A 25,774-nucleotide genomic window follows, 5' to 3' on the forward strand; every position below is an offset into this window, starting at 1 on the left:
ATCAGGAAGATTTTTTTAATCAAATTGATAAAATGTTGTGTTGCAAAAATGAGTACACCCTCCTGAAAATATAACTTTTCTGGTGCAAGTCAGGCAATTTTTGATCAACAGGTGAGTATGTTGAAACAAACATTTAAATACGAGTAATTTCTCGACAATTAAAAGCCCATTGAATCATTCACAGACTTGCTGACAACAAGGCAGCCACGTAAGAGAGATATGTCAGAAGGCTTATTTCTTTGTACAAAAGAGGACAAAGGTAAAAGAGGATTACCAAAGCAATATTTTAAGTGTGAAAATATGGCAAAAGTTACACAGAAACTCTGCTTCCCGTCGGGGTCCTGATCACCCTGTCTGTGGTTATTCTGAGATAACAACTGGCTGGATTTACATTATCCCTTACATGTTTTGTGTGACATTCCAATTTTGGCCATAAGTTAAATTCACAACTTTTTGACACGTGCCCCCTCAGGTTTTTGAGCCAGGATTGATTAACTTCCAAAAGACAATATTTTTAAAATGTTTTTGCATTTGATAATTCAGTTCGATGATTATTTTTAGGTACAAAATTAATAGTGCCCCAAGGCCGTCACCTTTTGATGAATTTTGCTGTTCTGAAGCAAAATTATGTTGTTTAGCCTATGTGATTTGTGCAGAATCAAGGAGTTTTTTTTGTGCGGGTGGTTGGGACAATCCATCCAAAATATTGTCAACCCAACTGAAGAGCTTTAGCATTTAATGAGATGTGTAATATAGGCACATTTAAAATGTTAACCTTTTGTGAAAATTACTGGAACTCAGTGCACTCAAGGGAATCTGAGTAGCACAGGGTTGCCAGGTCTGCAATTTTTGAAACACAAGCCCAGTTTTCAAAGACAAGGCTTAGATTAAGCCAGGAGTAGGCCATAGTTAAATTATGACATTTAAGTAGCTTTTACAAAAGTGCCTTGGAAAATAAAAACATTTCTGTGTGCATCTTGAGACAAAACAAAGGCACTGACATATTTTAAGATTGCTTTTAGTTAAAACCGCTCAAACATGCATTTTCGGCTTAACGTTAGGACTAAACCTTGTCTGTGAAAGGTGAAACCAGGCAACAAACTGACAAAACAAGAAAGGAGGATATACAAACATTTGGGATTTCTATCAGATCGGCTGGCAGTCTTTAAGATCTAATTTTTGTCTTTTCTTTTAACGTATTTTTATTTTCGATATTTCAAATTGCTTATCTATCTATTCAGTAAACAGTTCATTTGTCCCCACCAGTTGCTCATGCTTTCCAAACGTGAGAGTCCACGCACCCCGTGACTTCGTTTTGATCAATCAGAAGCGCCATTGCTCTCACTAGGAAATCCACATTGAGAGCGTTGCATGCATTGATCCAGGCAAGAACCAACAGAGAGCCAAACGGAGCAGGCGCAGTGCACGAGCGTCTTATGAGGGCAGCTTGACAGTCTGTGAGCCAGACTGGATCGGTGAAAAAGCATAATTGTTTTAGCCGTGAGACTCTCGCTATATCGTGAGAAGAGATGTCTCTGTCTTCGGGACTGACATAACGGTCAAAGGTAAAGCGTTCGAACCGCGTATTTATTTATTTGGGCTTTACTTATTGCCTTGTAAAAAACGAGTTGCATAACGTGGGCTGGTGACCTAATTTCCGATGTCTGATTTCCTATTGAAGTTTTTCCAAATGTTTTTCTTACATTTTCTCCGTATATCTCGTTTTAGTTTTAGGGAACATTGTGGGGAACCCGAGATGTGTACGTTAACTCTTTTAACTAACGTTACAATGTCAGCGCAGTTTTACCTACTTAGAATTGACCTAATTTCTACTCCAGGAATAGTAAGTTATGTCCGTGGACCATTGTCGTGTGCCACTGTAAAATGTTTTTTTTATTATGTAAAAACAAAATGACTTTATCCTATTTTTGTTCCCTAATATATTTATTTTGTTTACTACTATTTGTACCTTTTTCTCATCAATGGTAATTTGAGAAGTTATGAAAATCTGACCTAACTTACCTTTCGTTCCCACAGCATTCGTTTAATGTTAAGGTGTGGGGTTTGGTTGTGGGTGCTTTTGATAGTATATCCAGATTTTCTTTTGCCTAATGAGGTGTCCTACTCATGTTGTAAATTTAAAGCTGACTGACAGTTTAAACTACTGGTAGACAATCTTAAATGGGTTGGTCATATTTTCACTAGACTGCCAGGTAAAATGTCTTTAAATAGATATTAAGGCAAGACAGACACCACTGGTGAATAGGGTAATAGAGATTAGAAAGATAAATATCACCATAGTAAGCCGGTTGATTAATTCCAGTACATTAAAGACAATTGTTTTATATTGCAATTTTTCTGAAAAGTTTTGTTTAAATATGTAAATTATGCATTATCCATTTAAATATGCACTAATTTGCTACACATCCAAAACAGAAATCTGAATTTTGGCTGAAGCCAGGTTCAAAATTGAAAATAAAGGAAAAAAACAAGGAATTATGAAGTCAGATTTTAATTGTGTTTTTAATCATCATGAGCACAACATGTTAAATGTATGGATTTGGAGTACAAAAAACTATAGTTACATTGCTTGTTTGTATTAGTTTGCGTGTGTGTGTGTAGGCTATTTGTGAATTTTCTGGAATAGAAGCACACAGGGTATCAGACACAAAGGCTTGTATTTTGTTGACATATAAGAGAATATATATATATACATACATACATACATACATGAGAATATATATATATATATATATATATATATATATATATATATATATATATATATATATTATATTATATATAATATTCCATTGCATGGAAATTAAGTGGTCCTGTATTATACAAATGTAAACCATATCCTGTATTAGCTATTATAGTGTATGACAGTTTTCAAGCAGGGCTCAAAGATGTCCATGACAGGCTTCTATAAATGTCACATCATTAATGAAAGGCAGTATGGCATTGACATAGATGACTAATATTCAGTCCAGTGCAGACTGGTGCATCTTGAGTCAGACTGAAGAAAAGCCAAGAATTGAATGTCACAGAATGACTGCTCAGATGGACAGATTTTAAGTCCAGATTTGGAGGATTCCTCTGTCATGAACGGAAACAGGACAAGAAGGGGAAAAAAAGGCTCAAATCTATACCTAAAGGTCTCTGAGCAAAATAAAAAAATGTCAATCCATTTTTACGGTATCAGAGTAGGTTATTTTGATAATCCTAATGTCTCTCAAATAAGAAAGAAAGTCTTACAGACAATTTCATCAGTAGATCATTTAATTGCATTTCTGTTACAGTGTGATGTTTTGGAGATTTTAGTCTGACAACATTTTTCCTGTCTCTGGATCTCAGGAAATGCTGTTTTTAATTATGATATCAATAGTAAGATGCGCCAACAATAAGATGTTGAAAAAGGATAAAATTGGGATTGTAGTGTCCCAAATTTCTTCAAGTATTTATGTTTTAATTATATTATTTTTATAAGTTTAAATGACAGAAATGTCTTGTATTTTCACTTTTCACACTGAGGGTGTGATTTCATTTTTTTCTTCTTCTTTTTTTGGAACAGCGACTCAGTGAACATGGCCCCAAATTCCATCCACTGGTTCCGGAAGGGACTCCGTCTCCATGACAACCCTGCACTTCAGGAGGCAGTGCGTGGGGCAGACACTGTTCGATGTGTCTACTTCCTGGATCCCTGGTTCGCTGGGTCGTCCAACCTTGGGGTCAACAGGTGGAGGTTAGTGAATTTCTATAAGAAAGCATCTTTTCATCTTATAATCAAGCAAATATCTAAATTATCAGTATCCAAAAAAGAGTGCAAGACACTAAGAATCTGTACCTTAAATTATTGATAAGTGATCATTACTGATAATTAACTGATACATATTGAAAAGCAGAGTAGCCTTGACATATACTATAACCACTGCAAGGAAGCTAGTTGCTAAAGTGAAAGGTTTTTCTTCCGATACATTCACAACCATATCATAATTGTCATGATCTCTCATCTTATGTCACTTTATGTTGTTTGCATTTGAATGAGGGTCAGAAACAGATATTGAGGTCATGGTGTTGAAAAAATCTTTAGGTTTCTGTACATTCTGTTCCAATGAAAACAAACCCTTTTGTTGCATGAACCTGAAATATGAGTTGAGACAATTTGATGATCACATAAGCAGTCTATTGTGTATACTTTTGTTGTTTATTCCAACTGTAAAATACGACTGGGCAATGTCACAACGTTACATCATGTTAAAAAAAGGTTAAACAAAATATTTTATTTCCTTGTTGTAAAATCACTACAATTTGCATAATTTTACTGGCACATGCTGTGATCATAAAGGTGCAGCCATTATATCAGTTGATGCAACTGGATTCTTACAGAAATAGAAATTGTATATTCTCTTATGACCTCAGATTTCCTCAATGTTTTTAACTGTTGGGTGATGACCCAAAAATTGGATATATGTTGTAGACATCATATTGCATTTTGCTGGGTCTGTCCACATCTTGGTAATGTTTTTATTTATTTATTTATTTTATTTATTTTAAGAACAGTTGTTTTATGTTTGTACCACTTGACAACTTCATGTCTAACGGAAATTTGTGGTTCTGAAGCAAAACCAGTGATTTACACATTTGGTTAAAATTAGGAAACACTCCTTTTGAGTCAGGCACCTGCTGCTTTCACGAAAAGGATTTCAGAATTTTGTTTGCAGTCGGATGTGAACAGTCAGATATGCCTATGTGTTTCTATTTTAAACCAGTAAATACCCACACATGAAGTAATCTGACCACATGGCCATGTATGCAGATCGATCCAGTACTATAACAGTAATTCACGAAGAAAGTAGGCCAAGTCGCAAACCAGCAGATGCTTTGCTCTCAGAAGACAATCTGTCCTCATACTCAGACCCTGTCATTCAGCTCTGCTCACCTACTGAATGGATACTGACTGAATGTTAATGAGAGCTAATTCAGCAGATTAAAAGATGAAGCACCTGTGACTGGATTTGTCATTGTCCTCTGCAGTGTTCAGATGGCCTCTGCAGTCTTACTTAAATCACCTGTTGAGCTCCAAGTTTAGGTACTTTAATCTAGGAGAGATGGCGGGTCACGTTGTGTGGTCTGCTCTAAATTGCCTTTAAAAATAGTTGTGTAAGTTATTTGCAGTTAGGATTCTTTGTCTTCACTGCTATTGTGTACACTAGTCATTACATCCTCGAGGGACGTGTTGTTTCATGTTAGGGCATCAAGTCATAAATGTGCTTGATGTTATGCAGTAACTCAATCAGTTACATCAGTTTTATCTGTCAATGTGTTTTACTGAGTTAATGATACCTTGGGGCTAAACGTTAAGGATTTTTTCTACTGGCCTGATTGGGCCAGTGGTTAATTTTGACATGCCCTTCCAAAAATTATAAAATAATAATAATATAAATCTCAAATATTACAAAAGACAGTCAGTAATAAAATAAGAAACAATAGTAATACCACATCAATAGAACAAACAGACAATTGAAATAAACAGTCCTTTTAGGGATTTTCAATATTAATAATCGGGATAAACTAAATTTATTGGTATAAACAATATTAGTGTTTTTACTGTATTTTTGATCAAATAATACAGCCTTTGAGTGTGAGACTTCTTTCGAAACCATAAAAAAATCTTACCAACCCCCCTCCCTTAATTCAGAGCAACTTGCATTACATTCAGGTCCATTCAAAGTGTACATTAAATCAGTTCATGCTTTCTCTAGTATTGAACCCATAACCTTGGAACAAGAATGTTAGTCTCTTGCAGAATGTGTGAAACACCTAAAATGTTTGCTTTTGCTAAACTATAGCACTTTCTCTACCCTAACGAATGAGGCATGTTTACCCAGTTAGCTGTCCATCTTGTGTAACAACTGATAATATGAATGTAGCCCATAACTTATCTTGGTTTCCTAGAAGATAGACTGATTGTTTTTCATTAGATGTCGTGGCCAGAACCTTCTACTGTCAGAACCTTCTACGATCTGAGGAAACGGCAATATAAGGATGTGCTCTTTTCTCAGACTAGGCATTGGGAGAGTTGTTATGGTTGAAAAGAGGAAACTGGGCTAATTTTATGCCCTCCAGTGTTGGAGACCGTGCGTGCTGCAAATCTAGGCCAGGGCAGTTACATAAGTAATGTTGTATGACAAGGCAGAGTTCTGGAAAATAGGTTTTCCATCCTCATACTCCCAATAGCTATTAGTTTTTGTGTTCTGTGGGCTTGAATAAATAAATAAATAAAAATATAATGTCAAAAGTACAAGTGCATTATTTAGTTGAAATAAAAATTTCACTGAATAAAATATAGAAAAATTACGAGGATCTTATTTATTTTATTTTATTTGGAAAAAAAAATTCTACTAAATAACAGAGATACTTTTGAAATGATTAAGTTTTTATGTATTTTGTTAACCAAATCTGACCTCTTTATCCTAGTGCGCAGTGTGTTATCTGTTTGCTTATTTATTCATTGTCTCTCTTTAAAGACTCTAGTACTTATGTCCCTTTAGCTGGTAGGCAGATGTGTAGAGAGGAAATAGCAGTTAAGCTCCTAATGGTTTAAACAGGTCATGAATGAACAGATTTGTGAATGGAAACGTAGAGTATCTGAATGTTTGAGGGACAGCTTGCAGAACAGGTAAATCCCAAGGGCTTTGCTGTAGATCAATAGTTCTCAAACTTTTCACGCCAAGTCCCTGGTCAAGGCAAATCAGGACATGTCAGTACCATTTGTTCACTACAGTGTTCACTATATTTTGGAATTTGAGTCAAAATAGCCAATCTTAAAGTGTCATACATTATATAAAAAATATACTTTTTGGTATATATTTGACTCGTATTAGAATCATTCCATTGGAGGCGGATCTGCTTTTATGGTGGAAAGAATATACAAAAATACATATACAGGAATTTACATTAGTAAAGCATAAAAAAACTGTCTAATAAAATTGTGGATGGCAATAGTGTAATGTTTAATTTTAATTTTAATGTTTAAAATGATATTTTAAAACACTCCATGTTACATTTGTAATTTTTCCTGACAGATTTCTCCTGCAGTGCCTGGATGATCTTGATTCCAATCTTAGAAAACTCAATTCCCGCCTTTTTGTCATCCGAGGACAACCAGCCAATGTTTTTCCACGCCTTTTCAAGGTGAAATTCTTCAGTTGAAAATACTGCTGTCAGTCCTTTAATATAGTGTCACAAAAGAACTTGCAGTATTTCTTTATGAAAGCCACACATTACAATTTAGTTCAATCCACTGCCCTGACTTTTTTGAATAACTATCCAGTGTTTGTAATTGTTTTTGCAGGAATGGAAAATATCCAGGTTGACCTTTGAGTATGACTCCGAGCCATTTGGGAAGGAGAGGGATGCAGCTATTAAAAAGCTTGCGATGGAAGCTGGAGTTGAAGTCACTGTCAAGACCTCACACACCCTTTACAACCTTGATAAGTAAGAGTTATTTTCCTTAAATCTGAAATGATTTTTGATATTTACATACTTTCTCCTATACCTGCTTAATGTGCAATTATAAGTAAGCCATTTATAGGTTGATTTTGCCCAAAAAGTGTAAACACTGTGGCATCCCACTAGCCCGACAGTAACTTTTGTTCAACCAAATGGCGTTCAGAAAGCATGTTTGATATTTACTTGTTTGTTTATTTATTTATTCTCTAAGCAAATTTTTGCTGATGCTAATGTAAAGAAACAACACACTTCAGCTTTAATGATCTTTACCCATTTAAAATCTAACATCACTTCTGTTGGACCATTAGTTTTGCTATATTCTTTTTCATTTTTTTTTATTATTAATTTACCATCTCCATTATTTCAGGATCATTGAACTAAATGGTGGTCAGCCTCCCCTCACGTACAAACGTTTCCAGACTCTGATCAGCCGAATAGACCCACCGGAGATGCCCGTGGAAACCCTCTCCAACACCATTATGGGCTGCTGCGTCACACCTGTCTCTGACGACCATGGGGACAAATATGGTGTGCCCTCCTTGGAAGAACTAGGTGAGCTAATTGATATAAAGAGCTTTATCTGTCAGGTTTCAGGTGAATTTTCGTTTAGTCAAGTCAATTTGGAATGGTGATTAAAATGAATTTTAAAATAAAGATTCCCAGTATATTAGAAACAATTTTTAAATGAAATACACTTGACCTAAATGATACAATCACTGTGTCCATTTACTGTGATCTAACACATATTCACGAGTTTCATAAACTGCAACACGAGAACCCATCAGGTTATGCAAGATTAGTATTGGTTCTTTAACCTACATTATCTTGATTCAGGATTTGACATTGAGGGACTACCTTCTGCTGTTTGGCCAGGAGGTGAAACGGAGGCATTAACAAGGATTGAAAGACATCTGGAGCGAAAGGTGTGATCACATATAGGTGTACAGCAGGGGACTCAAACTCTTATTACCTGGGGCTATATGCCAGGTGGTGTTTAAAGGAACCTACCGACTCTTTGGGACTTTAGCTTATTCACCGTATCCCCCAGAGTTAGATAAGTCCATACAGATGTTGGACAACCAAAATGCCTATTACCGCCACGCCAGCCGCCGCGGCGAAAATAAACCAGCCGCATTTCAAAGTCGTTCCCGAAATGACCGCCAGGTGGCGCAAAGGGACATTGTGCAAAACAGCAGCAATTGCCGTATTTTAACATGTAAGTGGGTTAAATATAAAACCCTAAGCCTAATAGGCATATTTTTTCATATATATAAATAGGCCTATTAGGCTACAACAGAATAGAACCAAAGATAGAATCAATTTTAGAACTGAAAAAATAGAATCAAAAGTTAAAAATAGAGACGATATTAGGAGCAATGACGCTGAATATTTTTACTATTCTATTGAGGAATTAGATAAATGAAGAGCTCTCGTGAGCGATACAATTGCATAGTAATTTATAGTGATTTCAAAAGCAGTCCTTAAAAAAATAAAAAATACATGGAGTTGTGTGGCATAATTTTTGAGATTACGCGGAACGCGTTTTAGTTAAGATCCTGGTTTCAATGCCCTTAATGTATATAGGCTAGGCTACTGCTTTAAAAAAATGTCACAACGCGTTTTGAGATTGTTTTGAATTAAACATTGAAGTTTAAAATGTAGTGTTTTGGCACACCAGGCCGAGTGGCGTTACGCATTGTTCAAAAATAAGGTTTTATTCTGGCATGTTGAATTGGCGTTAGAATTTTTTTTTAGATTTATTAGATTTAGATTTTAGATTTCGTTAGATTTATTTTTCTCATAACAGCTAAAATAACTTAATATATGCCTTGTCTTAATATAGGCAATAGGCATATAATAGCCTATATAATAAATTAGCAAAACTTGGCCACTAAATATTTAATTTTCAATTATTTTAATTATCACAATTAAAGTTTTAATTTTATTAAATTGAACAAGCGCAACAAGCAGCATTTAATCAAATATTCTAAAAGATGTTTATTTTAACATAATATTTCGTTTTTTCGACATATGTGTGCGTGCAACAAGTAAGATGTGTATTTGTAAATCCGGTGATGCGTGCATTGATTTTTATCAATAAACTAGTGTTTTCTGACAGTGTCGACTGCAAAGATGAAGTTGACGATCGCCATATTTGTAGTGAACGCACCTAGAGAGAAATGCACATAAAGACATAATCAGAGAGTAGCCTTTTTCTTTTCGTTTTGAATTATTTCGTTTGAAGACATTTCAAGCTTTGTGTATTTGATGTATTTATCATGTCTGTGTGAGGCATATACGCTGAGTTTCGTTAAAGGGTTAGTTCACCCAAAAATGAAAATTATGTCAGTAATTACTCACCCTCATGTTGTTCCAACCGCGTAAGACCTTCGTTCATCTTCGGAACACAAATTAAGATATTTTTTATGAAATCTGAGAGCTGATAACTTCTCCGTAGGCTGCTAGGTGGCCCAAACTTGCTGGCCCAGAAAAGTTATTAAAGAGATCGTTAATATAGTCCAAGTGACTACAGTGGCTCAATCTTAAGTATATCAAGCGACGAGAATACTTTTTGTGTGCAAAAACAAACAAAAATAACGACTTTATTCCACTATTCATTTCCTTCTCTCTGGGCCACTAGTTGGTTCGCGTAGTGTTTTTGCGCTGCGCGTCACACACATGACCAGCGTCGGCCAATAGTGAGCCTACGTGGTGACGTGTAACACAGACGCGCTGCGCAAAAACACTTACGAGCCCCCCCCCCCCCCCCATACTGTTTAGCCTGCCTCATCAGGAGCTGGCTTGAGTTGGCTTAAAGTGGGGGAGGGCGCATACTTTGCATTTGAATGTTGTAACTTGTGTGACATTCTAAAACATTTCACTAATGACGCACACAAACACAGCTGAGAAACATTTTTCATTTTATCTTATAATAAACATTGGCTAGTTTATGTTTATATATATAAACTAGTCAATGTTTATGATAAGATAAAAATATTTCTCAGTTGTGTTTGTGTGCGTCACGCGTTAAATGTTTTAGAATGTCACATATCATTCAGATGCAAAATAAGCGCCCTCGTCCTCCGACTTCAGAGGCAAAAAGCCTCTGAGTCCGTCTAACGTTTTTTGTTTAATATTAACATTTTTATTGGGCTTGGCATTTCTGAATGGGCTGGTGCTGAAGTTGAAAGTATGATGAGCGTATAGGCGACTGTGCGGAGAGCATTCACTCAATATTATCATCTCATTTTTGGCTTTTAGAGGCTTTTGCATCGGAGGTCATCATATTATATATAGCCTAGATTTCATTTTTTCTGCTGTCACAACTAGAAATATAAATTTCCAGAGAATGCATTTATTACACCAATATATTCCTAATAATGTAATAAAGTTTTCTTCGTGTTGACGTTATCATAATTTTAGCTAACATCAAGCGGATCAAGGACAGGGTGAACGAATTTCTACGCTCCCCGAGGAATACTATTGGTCACCGACGTCTACAATATTAGATATTGTAGTCATCTCCATTTTAAAGTTAGAATTCAAAAAAAAAAAAAAAAATTTTTTTTTTATGTTTACATTTTTTTTTTTTACATATTTACATTTTGCTTGTGTCAAAATTAACAAATTATATTGTAGCTACTATTTTTGTAGCTAACGAAATTATGTGTCAAAAAAAAAAAAAGTGTTTTTACAAGACCTTGTGCTGTTTTTTGTGTTTATTTATTATTATTATTATTATTATTATTATGCAGATGTAAATTCAGCCATTCTGTTGGATAAAAATTGTCCCTATAATGTAAAATGGAAATGAATGGTAATTTTATTTTATAAATATAAAATATTTAATATAGGCTGTAGGAGAAAAAAACAATATGGTGTAGCAATATTTTAGAACTATCAAATCTCTCTGCATTAATAATAAAAAAGTAGCCCATGTTTGTTCGGGATTTGAACGCGTGTCATCTGAATTATTGAAACGTAAGTTATAGCCTACCACTCGGCCACGAATTTGTTTTGTTTTATTTAGTTTGAAATGTATTTTTACATATTTTGCTTTCGTTAATGTTAACCAATTCTGTTGTAGCATAATAGGCCTATATTTTTTTCCCTAAAAGTCTGTTTTATTCTCTGCTTTGTTTGTTTATATTTTTACATATTCAATCAGTCTCATTTTTGTTCAAATAATGAAAAAAGTTTTTTTTTTTTTTACAAGATCTTGCAGAGATCTTTTTTTATTTATTTTTTATTTAAATAAACAGATAGGAAACTTACAATTTAAAATGCCGCAGTTGCTGCTGTTTTGCCCTGTCACTTGCGCCACCCGGTATAGCCTAGTCATTTCGCGAACAACTTTGAAATTCGACTGGTTTATTTTTTCTGTGGCAGTAATTGTCATTGTGGTTGATTATTTATTAAAGAATTCAATTGATAATCATAACAACATGTAAGCCTATTTAATTCTGAATATAACAAAGAATGCTTAAACCGACTAACATCAGTTAGTAACTGCAAGTCCTGAAAATGTTTTAATTTTACGGTAAATTATTTTAATTTATTTCACTGTTATGTTTCAGTTAATAAATCTACAAACACATTAAAATAACACGAAGTAAATGACAAGTAACCTATTGACATAGCCTTTCTAAATTATAGAAAAACTGGGCACACAATGTTAACGTGTGTCTACTTTGTTTAAATTTAATGAATTTGAATTCGTTTAACCACAATATTTATCTTGAATTTATCTGTGACCTCAGCTCAGATTACTGCCGCGGCAGATTACGTCATAAAGAGAATAAACTGACACTTTTCAAAGTCTGTGATTACAGCGCCACTCAGCGGTAAAAGGCAGCAAATACACATCCCAATTTTGCCGCCGCGGGAACGGCGGCGGTAAAAGTCTCATTCTGGTTGTCCACCATCTGTACATACCCTTTTCATCTCTGTGCCTGCCGTAACTCTTTCTGACGCACCCACCGCTAGCCTAGCTTAGCACAAAGACTGGAGTTGAACGGCTCCAGCTAGCATACTGCTCCCAATAAGTGACAAAATAACGCCAAGTTACGGCACGCACAGAGATGAAAAAGGTATGTATGGACTTATCTAACTTGGGATACGGTGAATAAGCTTAAGTCCCAAAAAGTCGGCGTGTTCCGTTAACAGCTAAAACAAATACAACAGAAAGTGGTTTTACAACAATGAATTTTCACTTTATAGGCCCGGATTTGCAGTTACTGATGGACCTTTTCAGATACATTAGGCCAGTGTTAAGCTTTAACAGAACTATGGGAAAACATGCTGAAAGTGAATTATGATTTTTATTTTTTTTTGCTTTTAACTTCAGATATATTTAAAGAAGCACCACGTTAAAAGGATAGTTCACCCAAAAATGTATATTGTCATTTGCTCACCCTCATGTCTTTCTAAGACTTTACATTTTCCCTCCTTACTCATGTTTTTCCAGGCTTGGGTTGCAAATTTTGAAAGACCCAGAATGAATTCCAACTCTTTGTTGGCCAGTCCGACTGGCCTGAGTCCCTACCTCCGTTTCGGCTGCCTATCCTGCCGCCTCTTCTATTTTAAACTCACAGACCTCTACAGGAAGGTACAGACACAATTCTACACTAACTATCTGTGATGTATCTGTGTAAACCTAGTGTGCTCACATTATTTAACTTTTTAATACAGGTGTATTGATTAGGGGTGGGCGGTAATGCTATACATCTTATATAGTAATGTCGTTTTAATTTTTTTCTGAAAATTCAGCTTAAAATGCTTTATATGTTAGATAACCATGTGGTAATATACTGTTTGCATAAGTATAAATGAAGATAAATATCTGTGTGAAATTCTCCTTTCAGGTAAAGAAAACCAGTACTCCTCCACTCTCCCTCTACGGTCAGCTGCTGTGGAGGGAATTTTTCTACACTGCTGCCACCACCAACCCACGATTTGATAAGATGGAAGGCAACCCGATCTGTGTGCGTATCCCCTGGGACAAGAACCCAGAGGCTTTGGCCAAGTGGGCTGAAGCTAAGACAGGTTTTCCCTGGATCGATGCCATCATGACTCAGTTGCGGCAGGAAGGCTGGATCCACCACCTGGCTCGTCATGCTGTGGCTTGTTTTCTCACTCGTGGAGACCTGTGGATCAGTTGGGAAGAGGGCATGAAGGTGCATCTCTTACACATGGGAGATTTGAATATTATTAGATTTTATATATATATATATATATACATATATATACAAAAGTCTTAGGAATGTTAATATATCCCCCCCCACCACCATTAAAAATGGTTTTAAGTCAGTTATTTATATATTTTGCTGTAGTGTGTCAGTAGGAAATATCAGTTCACATTTCCAAACATTCTTTTTGCCATTAATTGTAATAATCCAGTGAGATTTGTGTATGCACAAGGAGTCTGACAACAGCCGGTATGATCTGATCTCACCATCATCGAGTCCGTCTGTGATTACATGAAGAAACAGAAAAAACTGAGACAGACTAAATCCAGAAGAACTGTGGGAACGTCTCCAGGATGCTTGTATTAACATGCCTAAGACTTTTGCACAGTACTGTATATATTTTTTTTAAAAACAGTGAAACGTAAAAAATTGCATGTTTTATTAACTGAACAGGTCCATTTACATGTGCAACCTATTGCAGTGAGAGACAGACTAGTTTCAACCATACCTTTTTCAATACAAGTTGATCCGTTCTGCTCTTTCAGTGGGTTGCTCTCCGTGGGTCAGTTGAATAACACAGTCCCGCTTGTGCTCATGGCGGTGATGCAGTATGGTCTGTTTTTTTGTTCTCAGAACAATACTTTGAATACATGAGAAGGATGTTTGATCAGGATGAGATCTAATTATTGAAGGGGGATTTGGGAATTTAAAAATGGCACGTGTCATGTCAGAAAGGTTGAAATGAAAAGCCATGACATTTTTTTTTTTACTGACTAACATCAAACTTTTTAACGGTAAGGTAATAGGTCTCATTTTAATGGGTCTGACGGCTCAATATCAACCATCTCTGATTGGTTGCAGAGTAATGGTAGTTATGATTGACAGGTGTTTGAGGAGCTTCTTTTGGATGCTGACTGGAGCGTGAACGCAGGCAGCTGGATGTGGCTCTCCTGTAGCTCTTTCTTTCAACAGTTCTTTCATTGCTACTGTCCAGTGGGTTTCGGCAGACGCACCGACCCTAACGGCGATTTCATTAGGTTGGTAACATTCCCAAACACGTACACTAATCCCAGGATGAATTACCTGCTTTCACCAAAGGGCCCTTGTTTAAAATCTAGAATGCATAAAAATGAACCACATGGAAGGACAGATTAATAAACTGAGGAAACATTTAACTCAAGTAACTCCATTAGAGGAATGTATATGCATATATACAACTTTTATTGTACTAATAGGGCAGCATTTGTCTTTATAGTTTATCTGACTGAGATGCACAAAAGTATCATTTGAGGTCTAGAATTGGATAAGTACCTTCCTATATGAATTAGTCAGGAAAGCAAGCCTGTCCCATGTAGTCTCTTTTTGTTTGAACTTTTCTACCTGAGGCCTTCTAGTTCCAGAATTTGGTATTCCAGGATTTTGGACTTTCCCAACACATTATCCTTTTTATAGGCCACATCAAGGAACAGATGTTTGCTTGTAAACATTTCTGTTACCACATTTACTGTAGCTCATATGCATTTTAGCCAAAAGCTTGTATGTTTTTGTGTTTCTTGTGTCTAGTCGCTTTGCGGATTGGGTGAAAAGTTCAGCTTTCCCTTTCCCCTTTGTGAATTGTGGTTGATTGCTTTTAAGACGAAAGCCATTCTCATCCAAAGCATTTGGAAACCTGTTAGCTGTGAATGTGGTTGAAGCTTGATGCTTTATCAGTGGGAAATGTAGTAGCCTGTTCTTTTGCTCGGTAGCATCTTGTTTCATCAAAAGGTATTTTAACTGCTTTGTAGGGAAATATTCAAAGCCTGGTCTGTTTTCAATGCATAGAGAGCCGCAATGCATTTCCCTGAGAGCATGATGGGAGGTGAAGCCCAAAGCCAGACCAAACGACTTCAATCTAGCTCTGGAGTACTCCTCCTTATCAGACTCTTTTTGAGTTCAAGGATGTGACTGTTCCTGGCAAAAGGGCAGAGGACAGTATACTGCGTTTCTTCTTTGGCAGCTAGCAGGTTTCTCTGCTTTGGCTCGGGATCGCTGTCGTCTCAAAAACAATCAGTGGCAGTGCGAGGGGCAGGGAGTGAACCTGAACCTCTCACTCAGCCCTGAGTTTCGATTTTTTTTTTAAGCGGGTGGGATGGGGTTCTGGGAGGGTGCTGTGTCATTGGATCTGGAGGTATTGGGAGGGTCTGGTCACTGCCTCTTTCTAATGCGTGTTGTAGTAGGAATCTCCGTAATAGGCGGGACCCTGTTGCCCTGTTTAAACTGCGTCCGTCTGTCTGCAAGCAGTGCCTCCTGCAGCCCTCTGTCCCCACGCTCTGGTAAGGTGGAGCACCTTAGGTAGGTGGCCTTTTCTGTCCTGGGACCTGGAGGAGTGATGCAAGACCTGATTTTAGTAGAGCCTTACTGAATTTTTAAGTTCTTTTCCCTTTTTATTGTTGTTATGGTGTTGACTGTTTCTTTAGTAGTATGAATTGGCACATATCCATAAATTCACATACTCAGTTAAATGTGACTTACCATTTTGAGATTCTTGTAAATTAATCACTAACACGCTGCATTCTTGGCTCTTGTCGTAATCGGAGAAACCGTGTTCTTGTTGTTTCCACTTGTTCAAACATGGGAACCCAGAAACCATCTCACGTAACCTTTCTCGTGTTTATGATGAGACTGGTTTAATCTCTTTGTTCTTTCAGACGATATTTACCCATTCTCCGAGGTTTCCCTGCCAAATATATCTACGATCCATGGAATGCCCCAGACTCAGTGCAGGCCGCTGCCAAGTGCATCATCGGCATCCACTACCCCAAACCAATGGTAAACCATGCTGAAGCGAGCCGCCTCAACATCGAGAGGATGAAGCAGATCTACCAACAACTTTCACGCTACAGAGGACTTGGCAAGAATTTCTTTCTTGTAACAAATAGCTAGCTTACATGTAATCACGTTTATCCCTGAAAAGAAGCCCCGTGCAATTATGACTTCAGAAATGGCTGGAAATAGAGTAAAAGTGTTAGAAGTGGTAGCAAATTTATTGATGCATTATAGCAGTGGAGGATAATTCTACTTTATATGTTTTTCCAGGACTTCTGGCCTCCGTACCATCCACACACAACGGAAATGGGAATGGGATGGCGTACTACCCAGGGGAACAGCAGTCCGGGACCAATACACCAGGTGAAAGTCATTGTTTTTCCCCACTTAATTTGAGATTACAAAGTAGTAGGGCTGTAATCAACCAAAGAAAATCTTGGTCGACTGAAATCCAGAGATTTTCGACTAAAAATCGACAAAAAAATGACGTTAGGGAAAAAAAAAACCGTTAAATGAATTAGCTGCGCACTGTGTGCAGTATAGCCTTGTTGTCCGCCTAAATGAATTATAAATAAACATAAAAAACAAGTAGGCTATTTGCAGCATATTAAATCGTTTTTGACCTAATTATTTTGCTTTTAAATGAGTCACACGAGTCTGTCGGCTCTGACAGCGCTGCATCACGTGCACCTGCGCAATATCAGAGCATATGATTTCCGAAAATACTACTGTTGTCAACTATCATCACAAGAACTTTTGAGGAATTTACAACATAATTTAGACAATTGTTTTTGTCATATGTATTATTAATAACTGACAGACACTATCATTTCAGCCGCTCTGTGCAGCTCGCATGAACATAGGAGCTCAGCTTCGCGGCTGAGACACGAATAGACTATTAACTTAAAGCTTTTACTCTTAAACACAAAAGGCACGTCCACTTTAATAAAAAAAGAATATTTATTAAACAAACCAGATCAAAAGCAGAAACGAAATAAAGTGCATAACTGAAAAATAAAGCATAGGCTCAAAACGAATACAAACTTTACAAACGAAAATGAATTCGAATTTTTCCCGTTTTCTATTTAAAAAAATGCTGCCACACTGCCGATGTCTTTGTTGACATGGTAGAAGAGGACTGACTATGAATTAAATGCTCTCACAATTAAATAAATAATATTCAGCAAACCTTCTAGTAGCCTACTTTCTCCAATCTGTCTCTCTTCTCCAGTGGGTTGGGCTAATCCAAAAGAAGTGAAAGCAAGGGGGTGTTCTGAAGACAGACTGTTACCTGTGAAATTGGGGTGCTCTGAAAACACACCCATTAGCAATTAGTGCTTTCCACCTGATGAAATGAACGCGGCAAAAAATCGACCAATCAGAATTTTGGTCGAGCCAGAACGTATCGACCAATTAATCGACTAATCGACTAGGAGATTACAGCCCTACAAAGTAGTGACAACTTCTACTTCTTGCAGCCTATGAGTAGTTATTTTTTCTTAAATATCTGAGAAATACTCACAGATAACAAAGGATAACATAACTTTATGGCTAACTTAAAAGCATTTTTTATTATACCAAGGTTTTTGTCTTAAATAATTGATTATAATATATAATATAAAATATATATATTTTTTAATATATATATATATAGTATGATATATTATTCAAATTACATTGTATTTATTTGAAGAAAACAAACTACTGATGTATGGAGCCCTGCACATTACACAAAGAATAAAAAACAAGATACTGTGGCCACAAATTAATTTGTTTCCACAACTTGTTAATTTTTGGCCATGGTGTACTAATTTATTCCCTCGTTTTAGTTTTGTTAAAATTGTGGCCACGATTTAACTAATTACTATTATATACTTATGTACTAACGAATTGACCTAAAACGAAGGAATTTAATTAAACGTGTTCCCCTCACATGGTATGCAGAAAAAAAACCAAAATATATCATGGCCATAAATTAAGAATCTGTTCCCACGTTATCTTTGTTTTGTTTTTTTACTCTATGTCATGTGCTGAGCTCCATACTTATGTGGTGTAAATTGATTTTCTGACATCTCAGTAGCACCAGCTGTATCGGGCAGTTCTGTTGCCAGTGGTAACAGGAGTGGAAGAATTCTGCTGAACTTTGACAGTGAAGAACACAAGGGATCAAGTGGAATTCAGCAACAAAAACAGCAGCAATTAGGTGCCACCTTGTACACTAATATAATACACTACTAGATTTATAGCTGCAAAAGATTATTTGCTAAATTAGCTGCAAAACATTATAAGATAAATTTTTTTCATGCTGTCCTTTTCTCTTGCTTGTTTCCAAGGATACCACCATATGCCCGACACGGGGCACAACAGTCGACCTAACCAATGTAATGTCTCGCATGACATGGCAGGCCCCCAATATTCAGGTAATGGGCATGTATGTTAAAAACAAATACAGTTAAAAAAAAATTTTTTAAGGAAGTTAAGCTTTGTTAAGGAAAGGTTTTAATGTATGCTTGTCTTTATGCATTTTCAATATTCTGTGTGGCGTTTAGCAGGACATTTAGCAGAACTGCCTTTTATCCAAAACAACTTGTAAATGAGAACAATAGATGCAAATCAAATCAACAATAAGGCAACAATATGCAAGTGCTGTGACAACTTCCAGTTAGACACATAGCATATAAATATAAAAATGAATGAATTAATGAATAGAATAGAATAGTAAATGGTAGTATTAATGGGTCATGTGCTGATGAAAAAGACACTTCTTTAGAAGTGGGGGGTTAGGCAGGTTGTTCCACCAGCAGTCCAGGTAATGGTCTGTGAAAGTTATTTTGTGAATGCAAGCTTCTGGAGGGCATGTAGAGTAATGAGGTTAGGTATAGGGGTGCAGAGCCAGTGGTCAAACATCAGTGCCTTGAATTTAATGCGAGCGACTGTTGGCAGTGCAAATTGATTTAGAGGTGTGACATGCGCTCTCTGCAGGACACCTGCTGCACACAGGAGGAAGCGTGACAGGGAAGAGGGAGAGGGAGTCGGAACGAGATCTTGAAGGTGAAGATGACACCCTCTCCATCTCTCACAAGTTACAACGAAAAATTGCAGAAGTCACTTCGGTTCATGCCACCAGCGGGAACCAGTCAAGTATGGAAAAATTAACTCAGTTAAATCTTTGATGTACTGTATAAATATAGATAAAATAAATCACACAATGCATTTGAGAGATATTTTTCTGTTCTCTTTCCAGAAGATTTAAATGGACATACCATTGTACTGAGCAGAACAGATTCAAACAAAGCGGTCTGAATGGGACTGACTTTCTCCATTTGAGTTTAGATCTGTTTTCACTTAAACATCTCCTGTTTCACACTGGACGCGCAAGCAGTGCGGAGGCAGCGCAGAAGCTGTGCGTATGCAGAGCGGGAGCAGCACGCGCCTGATGTGCTTTCACACTAGCTGCGTTTGTCGCGCTGAACCGCGGCTTGTGTACTGCAAATACAGATGAGTATCGTCCATTGTCACCTTTAATTGTGTTTTCCTCCGACCCTTGTCTGCCATGTGCTTTGATTTATGATAGGCACAGCATACTCTGCGCGATGCGACCGTGTTCCCCTCTGTCCCACACACATATGCATGTAACATGCTGTATATAGGTAGTTTACATGATAAAAGTCATCTTTAATATTAAGATATCTAGTTTTATTCAATTAAACAGGCCTTTGAAGTTTGGGCAAAATCTCCTGGCAGTGTTTTCGAGTATTTTATTTATTTTTTCACAGCGCTGAATGTCATATAGTGATTGTGAAACACAAAACGCATCACTTGCATGATTTTATGATAAAATGTATTATTTTTCATGTTAATCAGGTCAATTTTGATCAAGAACAATGCACTTTGGCTTTAATTCTGCATGAGTGGTGCAGGAAAAATAGACTCGGCGCTGAAACGATCGCGGCACTGCCTCTTCTGCTCCTGCGACGTCCTGCCGCGCCGCTTCTGCGTGCGATGTGAATGCTCTAATCTCTTAACATGGCCGCCGGAAAAAATATGCACTGCTTACGCTCTGTTTACGCGTGCGGTGTGAAACTGGCCTAAAGCTTTGGGAAAAAGCTATTTGACATTTATTTTTATTTCTTCTTTCCCCCCCCATTGTTTCCCTAATACCTAAACCCTTTACTCTTTTGGTCATCTCTGTGATTTGTTTCATCATTGCACAGGGAAGGGTTTTGTTTACTGTCAAGTGAACCTTACCAAGTGGGATAAATGTATCAGATTTGATCAAGCAGAATAAATCTCCGCTTCATTGTACACTCATCGCAACTAGGATTTTTAAAGAATTTTTGCAGTTTGGTTGGCTCCAGCACCAGCCATCGGTTAGAAAAATATACAATCATCAATAAACACTTTTGTACCTATTTCTCTGACATTTTCTCATTGTACAGTTTCACTGATTCTCAATCGAGTGGTGTATGTGCCACCTTTTGTAAACAAAAATATTTATACTGGTATTTTTTTTATTGGTGTTTCATTCTTTGCCAGTTTAATGTATTATTGTTTCAATTTACTCAGAAAATCCATATATATATATATATATATATATATATATATATATATATATATATATATATATATATATATATATATAATATATATATATTATAAAAATACCAGCAGAGCTGATGTTTTAATATAGGGTTTAAAGATTTCGAGATTTTAAAGCCATCTCCATGAATTGCTGATTTTAAACCCTCATGTTTTAACCTATTTGTACATTCTATCAGGGACAAAACTTTGGTGGACCACAGTTCTTGAATGTTTTTTAAATGAGCTTTTTAAATGTAGAATTTAAATGTAGCCTACAATTGTCCATTAAATGCATCTTTAGATTAGCTGCAGTATCTTCTTCGTGCTTCTGTCATGCTTGGCAGACACACACAGACAGCTGACCTTCACGGTCAGGCCTTAAACACTGATAAACAAAAAAGCCAATTTAAACTCTGCCAAAGCCAGGAAATGACTCTGGAAAAGAAAATCATCCCAAGTTCACTGATCACTGCTTGTGTGAAGCAAACATTTATTTATCTTTAGGAAGGTCATGTATTTAAAAAGAAATGAAGACACTCTGTACCTGTAAAATCTCTTAGTATGTTTTACATGCAATGATTTTATTTTATAAATCCAAAATATTTTAAATGTATCTGTTTGTGCCTATTCAGGTAAAGCAAAACAATTTAGAAGCGTCATCTGACAGTATTGATTATAACATGACATTTTTACATTGTCTGTCATTCCAAAGAATAAGCAAAACATTGACTATTAATCACTTTTTGGTTTTGTTTTTCATTGTGATATTAGTTTTGTTGCTGTTTAAAAAAATATATAATAATTTATAAAGCTCTCCTCTTCTGTAACTTAAAAAATTAGAGTAATTAACATCTGATTTATAATCTAATCACGTTGGCCTTTCTTCTGGGAAGGTAACCATTTGGGATTATGAATATGTTAAGCCTCTGTATTAGGCCTCAAATGCTTTATACCAAATGACCACTACAGACCAAATATAATTTATCAGATTAAGCTGTTGTTTTTCCACCAGATTGCTTGCTTAAAAAAATAATTCAGTACTAGCAAATCTTAGTCCCAATATTAAGGATGGTAAGACAACTTGTGATAAATCCACCACAATGTTTACAGTGTCACCAACAGATGTCCTAATGACAACTATTGTGCATAACTAGACCATGTATGGGCCCTCGAGTTTAGTTTATCATGGTGATCTGGCAACCTCTAACTGAACTGGACTAATAGCTGTTGGGCCTGAATTTGTTTGTGTAGCTGGATCTGCTTTGACACTGTAACATACTGTATATGTATTGCTGTTGCTGACCGTTCTATTGTGAATGTTTTGATATGGCAATTGTAGAAACCTATTTGACTGCAATATCTGTGTTGTTATGGTTTGTTTTTTTGTCACAGCAAAAGTGAATCATTTCTGTTTTCTCTTCATTTGAATTAGTCGACTTTTTTTCTTTCTGTGAAATAAATGTGACGTCAAGTCTAAATCTTGTCCTCAAGTCTTTGAATAGCAAAACAAATCCAGTTTCAATCAGATTTATTCATTTGTTTTACCAGTGTATTTTTGTTTTGTTTTACCAGATAAACTTCGATCATGTGGCGTCCCTGCCTGTACGTAACCGCACTTCGTACCATGAGTTACATCAACCATCATTTCAATAAGTGTTCTTGGAACGTCATTTCTAAATCATGTGTAATGTCAATACATTTGTGGTTGACTTTTCCCTTGCCGTGGTTGTTTCCCACGACACAGTCAGAACAGCTCAATAGAATTTGAGCGCCGTTAGAAGGCCATGTCATGCGCGAGACTGCAATAGAAAATGACGCGAACGCACTTTAACTAACCGCTCGTCGAAAAAAGACAGCTTTTTTAGAATAGAAATATTAAACGACCCCTCAAAAATAATCTGGCAAACCAACAAACTTTTGTCTAATTTCGCCATTTTGAATTGATAATGGGCGACTACATTTTATTAATTTCCATTCCATTCATAAGACAAAGATATGCGATTAAAAGCCTCAACTTTCATAAACAAGAGCTCAAATCTATAGAGTTAGCCATCATTTACGCGATTCGTGTAGCCTAATGTTGTAGCTGGGGACAAGAAACATTACGAAGCCGTTTTCAGTAGGCATAATATTAATAATGAATGTGTATTGTGAATGAAACTTATAGTCCTGTCATTTTAAGCCAAAATGGGGGTCAACCTAGGATAAATTGCAACAGAAGCAAACTCAACTGATTTTGTATCCTCAATATGTCCTGAGTAAGGGAAAAAAAGCCCCGAAGAATCCCATCAGGGGAAAGTTTAGAAAAAGACCCAAATATAGCATACCCATTCTATTTACGTGAATAGGGTAAAAATGTTAACCTTTACATATCAGCATGAAAATTACTGAGTTGATTACTTACATCAAGACAAACAAAAACTGCATTACAAGTTTTTTAAATTGTTTGTTAACATGGGCAAACGGTGCATAATCTAATTAGGCCTACGTATACTAATTTGCATAAATACCACAACAGAGCTAAACATTGGTGAAAATGTCTTGTTGAATCTTGTTGACATAACAGTAAAATACTTAATGTTAAGCTCTGAATGGAACCCATTTAGGCTACCCACGAGCATTATAGAGGCAGTCAGGTAAACCAGCCTTTATTCATTATTATTGCAGAGATGGGGTTTGGGGCTGGGTTCATGGGACTGTTTCTGGGGGATGAGTTTGAGGGAAGAACAGAAGACAAGGGTAAGGAGAATGCAGAAGACAAAAGGTAGGCCTATGTACAATAAAAAGTGAATCCCCAGAAACAGTCCCACGGACCCAGCCCCAAACCCCATCTCTGCAATAATAATTAATAAAGGCTGGTTTAAAGTAGGGCCTACATATTCTTGCCTCTATGTATTATGTCCGTCTTTCTAGCGTATTTCTGGTTACATTACACAAGGAATGCAGCAAGCTGAAAAGGGAGGCTTATTGGTTTGGCCTGCTGGTTTCAACAAAGTGTTGATGATGAGGTAATAAGAAAACTCTGCAGCGAAAATTGCGAACTTATGACTAATTTCTAAACTTTATAACTTTTCCCAGTTTACAGTGCGGGACAAAGTTTTAATCAAGGTGACTCGATGTAAACAAATAAATAGTTGTTTTTTCCGTACCATTTCGCGGAGAAAGTGAGCTACTCTTGCAATGAGCAGTTGTGACCACTGGGGGGCGCTGTTGATACTTATTTAAACTCTGCAGGACAGTGGCTCTTCAGGACCGACGTTTCCTCTGTCCAATTGCATATAAAAAAATAAAATAATATTGTGACATATTATTACAATTTAATATATATATTAAATTATAATAATGTCACAATATTATTATTATTATTATTATTATTATTTTATCAAATAAATGCAGACTTTGTGAGCATAAGAGATTTCTTTTAAAAAACATAAAAAATCTTACCGATCCCAAACGGCACTATATATATATATATATATATATATATATATGCAATATTAGGACGTGTCTTGTATGTATATTTAAGACACGTCCTCATATTTTGAGAATATGATAGTTTAGTTTTTCTAACACAAAGTGAGGAAAAAAGTTTTCATTGCTTCTTCCTCTGTATTGCGTCACTATTGCTGTTCTGACTATATTGCAGTTTGCAAAGCTTTTGTCATTTGACTTAAAAGTAAGAAGACTTGATTAAATTGAAAGAAAACTGAGCAATGAATATTATATGATTTTGAACTGAATATTACTTCTTTTTTGTGATCTGTTTCTCACAACCAAAAGTAATTGTTGGACGGACTGTGTGGTTTATTCACACAGTGCAATTCTGTTCTCTATTGGAACCTTGGCACACAACAGGAAGGGGAAAAAAGGGTTGAGATGTCCCGAGCCCTCGAGAAGCAGGGAAATGTGGCCTCCCCGGGAGCCACTGCAGTACCTACTCTTGTTTTTAGATTGCCATGTGCATTGAATACACAAGTATGACAAGAAAGTGCAATGGAAAACTTTAAACTGGCATCATGATTTAGTGAATCAGAATGAAACTCACTAGCATTTCCTGTCTTCTATTCGCGGTGGTCCATGGCTCCGTTTGCGTTGTTTTTTGTGTGTCCAGGACCTCAGTCCAGACCCTGATTTGTATGTTAGTGTACTCAAGGGGCCAAAACTAGTTGCCACAGCAACTGTGTTGAATCTCTCACGGACTCCCCGTCCCCTTCCACCCCCTCTCAGAACTCTGTGAAACAAAACAAACATTGTCCCTTAACAAGGCGCGGAGAGACAGCGTTCTGTTCAGAAGTGCAGGACATTCAGGTCATATTAGTCCTTCCTCATTGAGTTTAGTCTGAGAATAAGAGAGTCCCCGCACACAGGACACTCACCACTTTCTCACGTCTGCTGAGGGTGACTTGAAACGGGAAGCCCTGGATTCACCCCACCAGCCTGTCATCTTGGCCATGCCAAAATAGCTCTGAAAGACACACAAATATTTGATGAGTGCATCCTTCAGAACTAAAGAAGTGTCAGTAGCTGGGGTTCGAGTTCTGAGACTTTCATCTGTTAATGCACATTTCAGTGCAAAATGTAAAGTGAACTGACTCTCAAGGGAGCACATATTCTTAAAAATGAAGGTTCCAATAGAGGGTTTTCGTAGTGATGCCATAGAAGAACCATTTTCAGAACTGAACCTT

At 36.7% G+C, this 25,774-nt stretch overlaps 1 protein-coding gene across 2 annotated transcripts; it reads left to right on the forward strand.

Moving 5' to 3' along the window:
• The first annotated feature begins 1,366 nt into the window (after positions 1–1,366).
• cry3a (cryptochrome circadian regulator 3a) lies at positions 1,367–21,100 on the forward strand. 2 transcript variants are annotated; one of them, XM_082187613.1, is made up of 15 exons: positions 1,368–1,565; positions 3,575–3,745; positions 7,089–7,197; positions 7,358–7,500; positions 7,883–8,067; positions 8,350–8,438; positions 12,983–13,123; positions 13,380–13,691; positions 14,589–14,740; positions 16,391–16,593; positions 16,779–16,871; positions 18,589–18,711; positions 18,842–18,928; positions 19,491–19,649; positions 19,753–21,100. In XM_082187613.1, exons 2-15 carry the CDS (start codon positions 3,588–3,590, stop codon positions 19,809–19,811), a joined length of 2,013 nt encoding a protein of 670 aa, XP_082043739.1. In that variant the 5' UTR covers positions 1,368–1,565; positions 3,575–3,587; the 3' UTR covers positions 19,812–21,100. The 2 variants fall into 2 exon arrangements, with proteins under 2 accessions (XP_082043740.1, XP_082043739.1); XM_082187614.1 differs by lacking the exons at positions 18,589–18,711; positions 18,842–18,928; positions 19,491–19,649; positions 19,753–21,100 and adding an exon at positions 17,955–18,570 and having other exon boundaries at positions 1,367–1,565; positions 16,779–16,907.
• The last annotated feature ends 4,674 nt before the right edge of the window (positions 21,101–25,774 follow it).

The sequence above is a fragment of the Leuciscus leuciscus genome, assembly GCF_965113295.1.
Source record: "Leuciscus leuciscus genome assembly, chromosome: 13".
Lineage (NCBI taxonomy): Eukaryota > Metazoa > Chordata > Actinopteri > Cypriniformes > Leuciscidae > Leuciscus > Leuciscus leuciscus.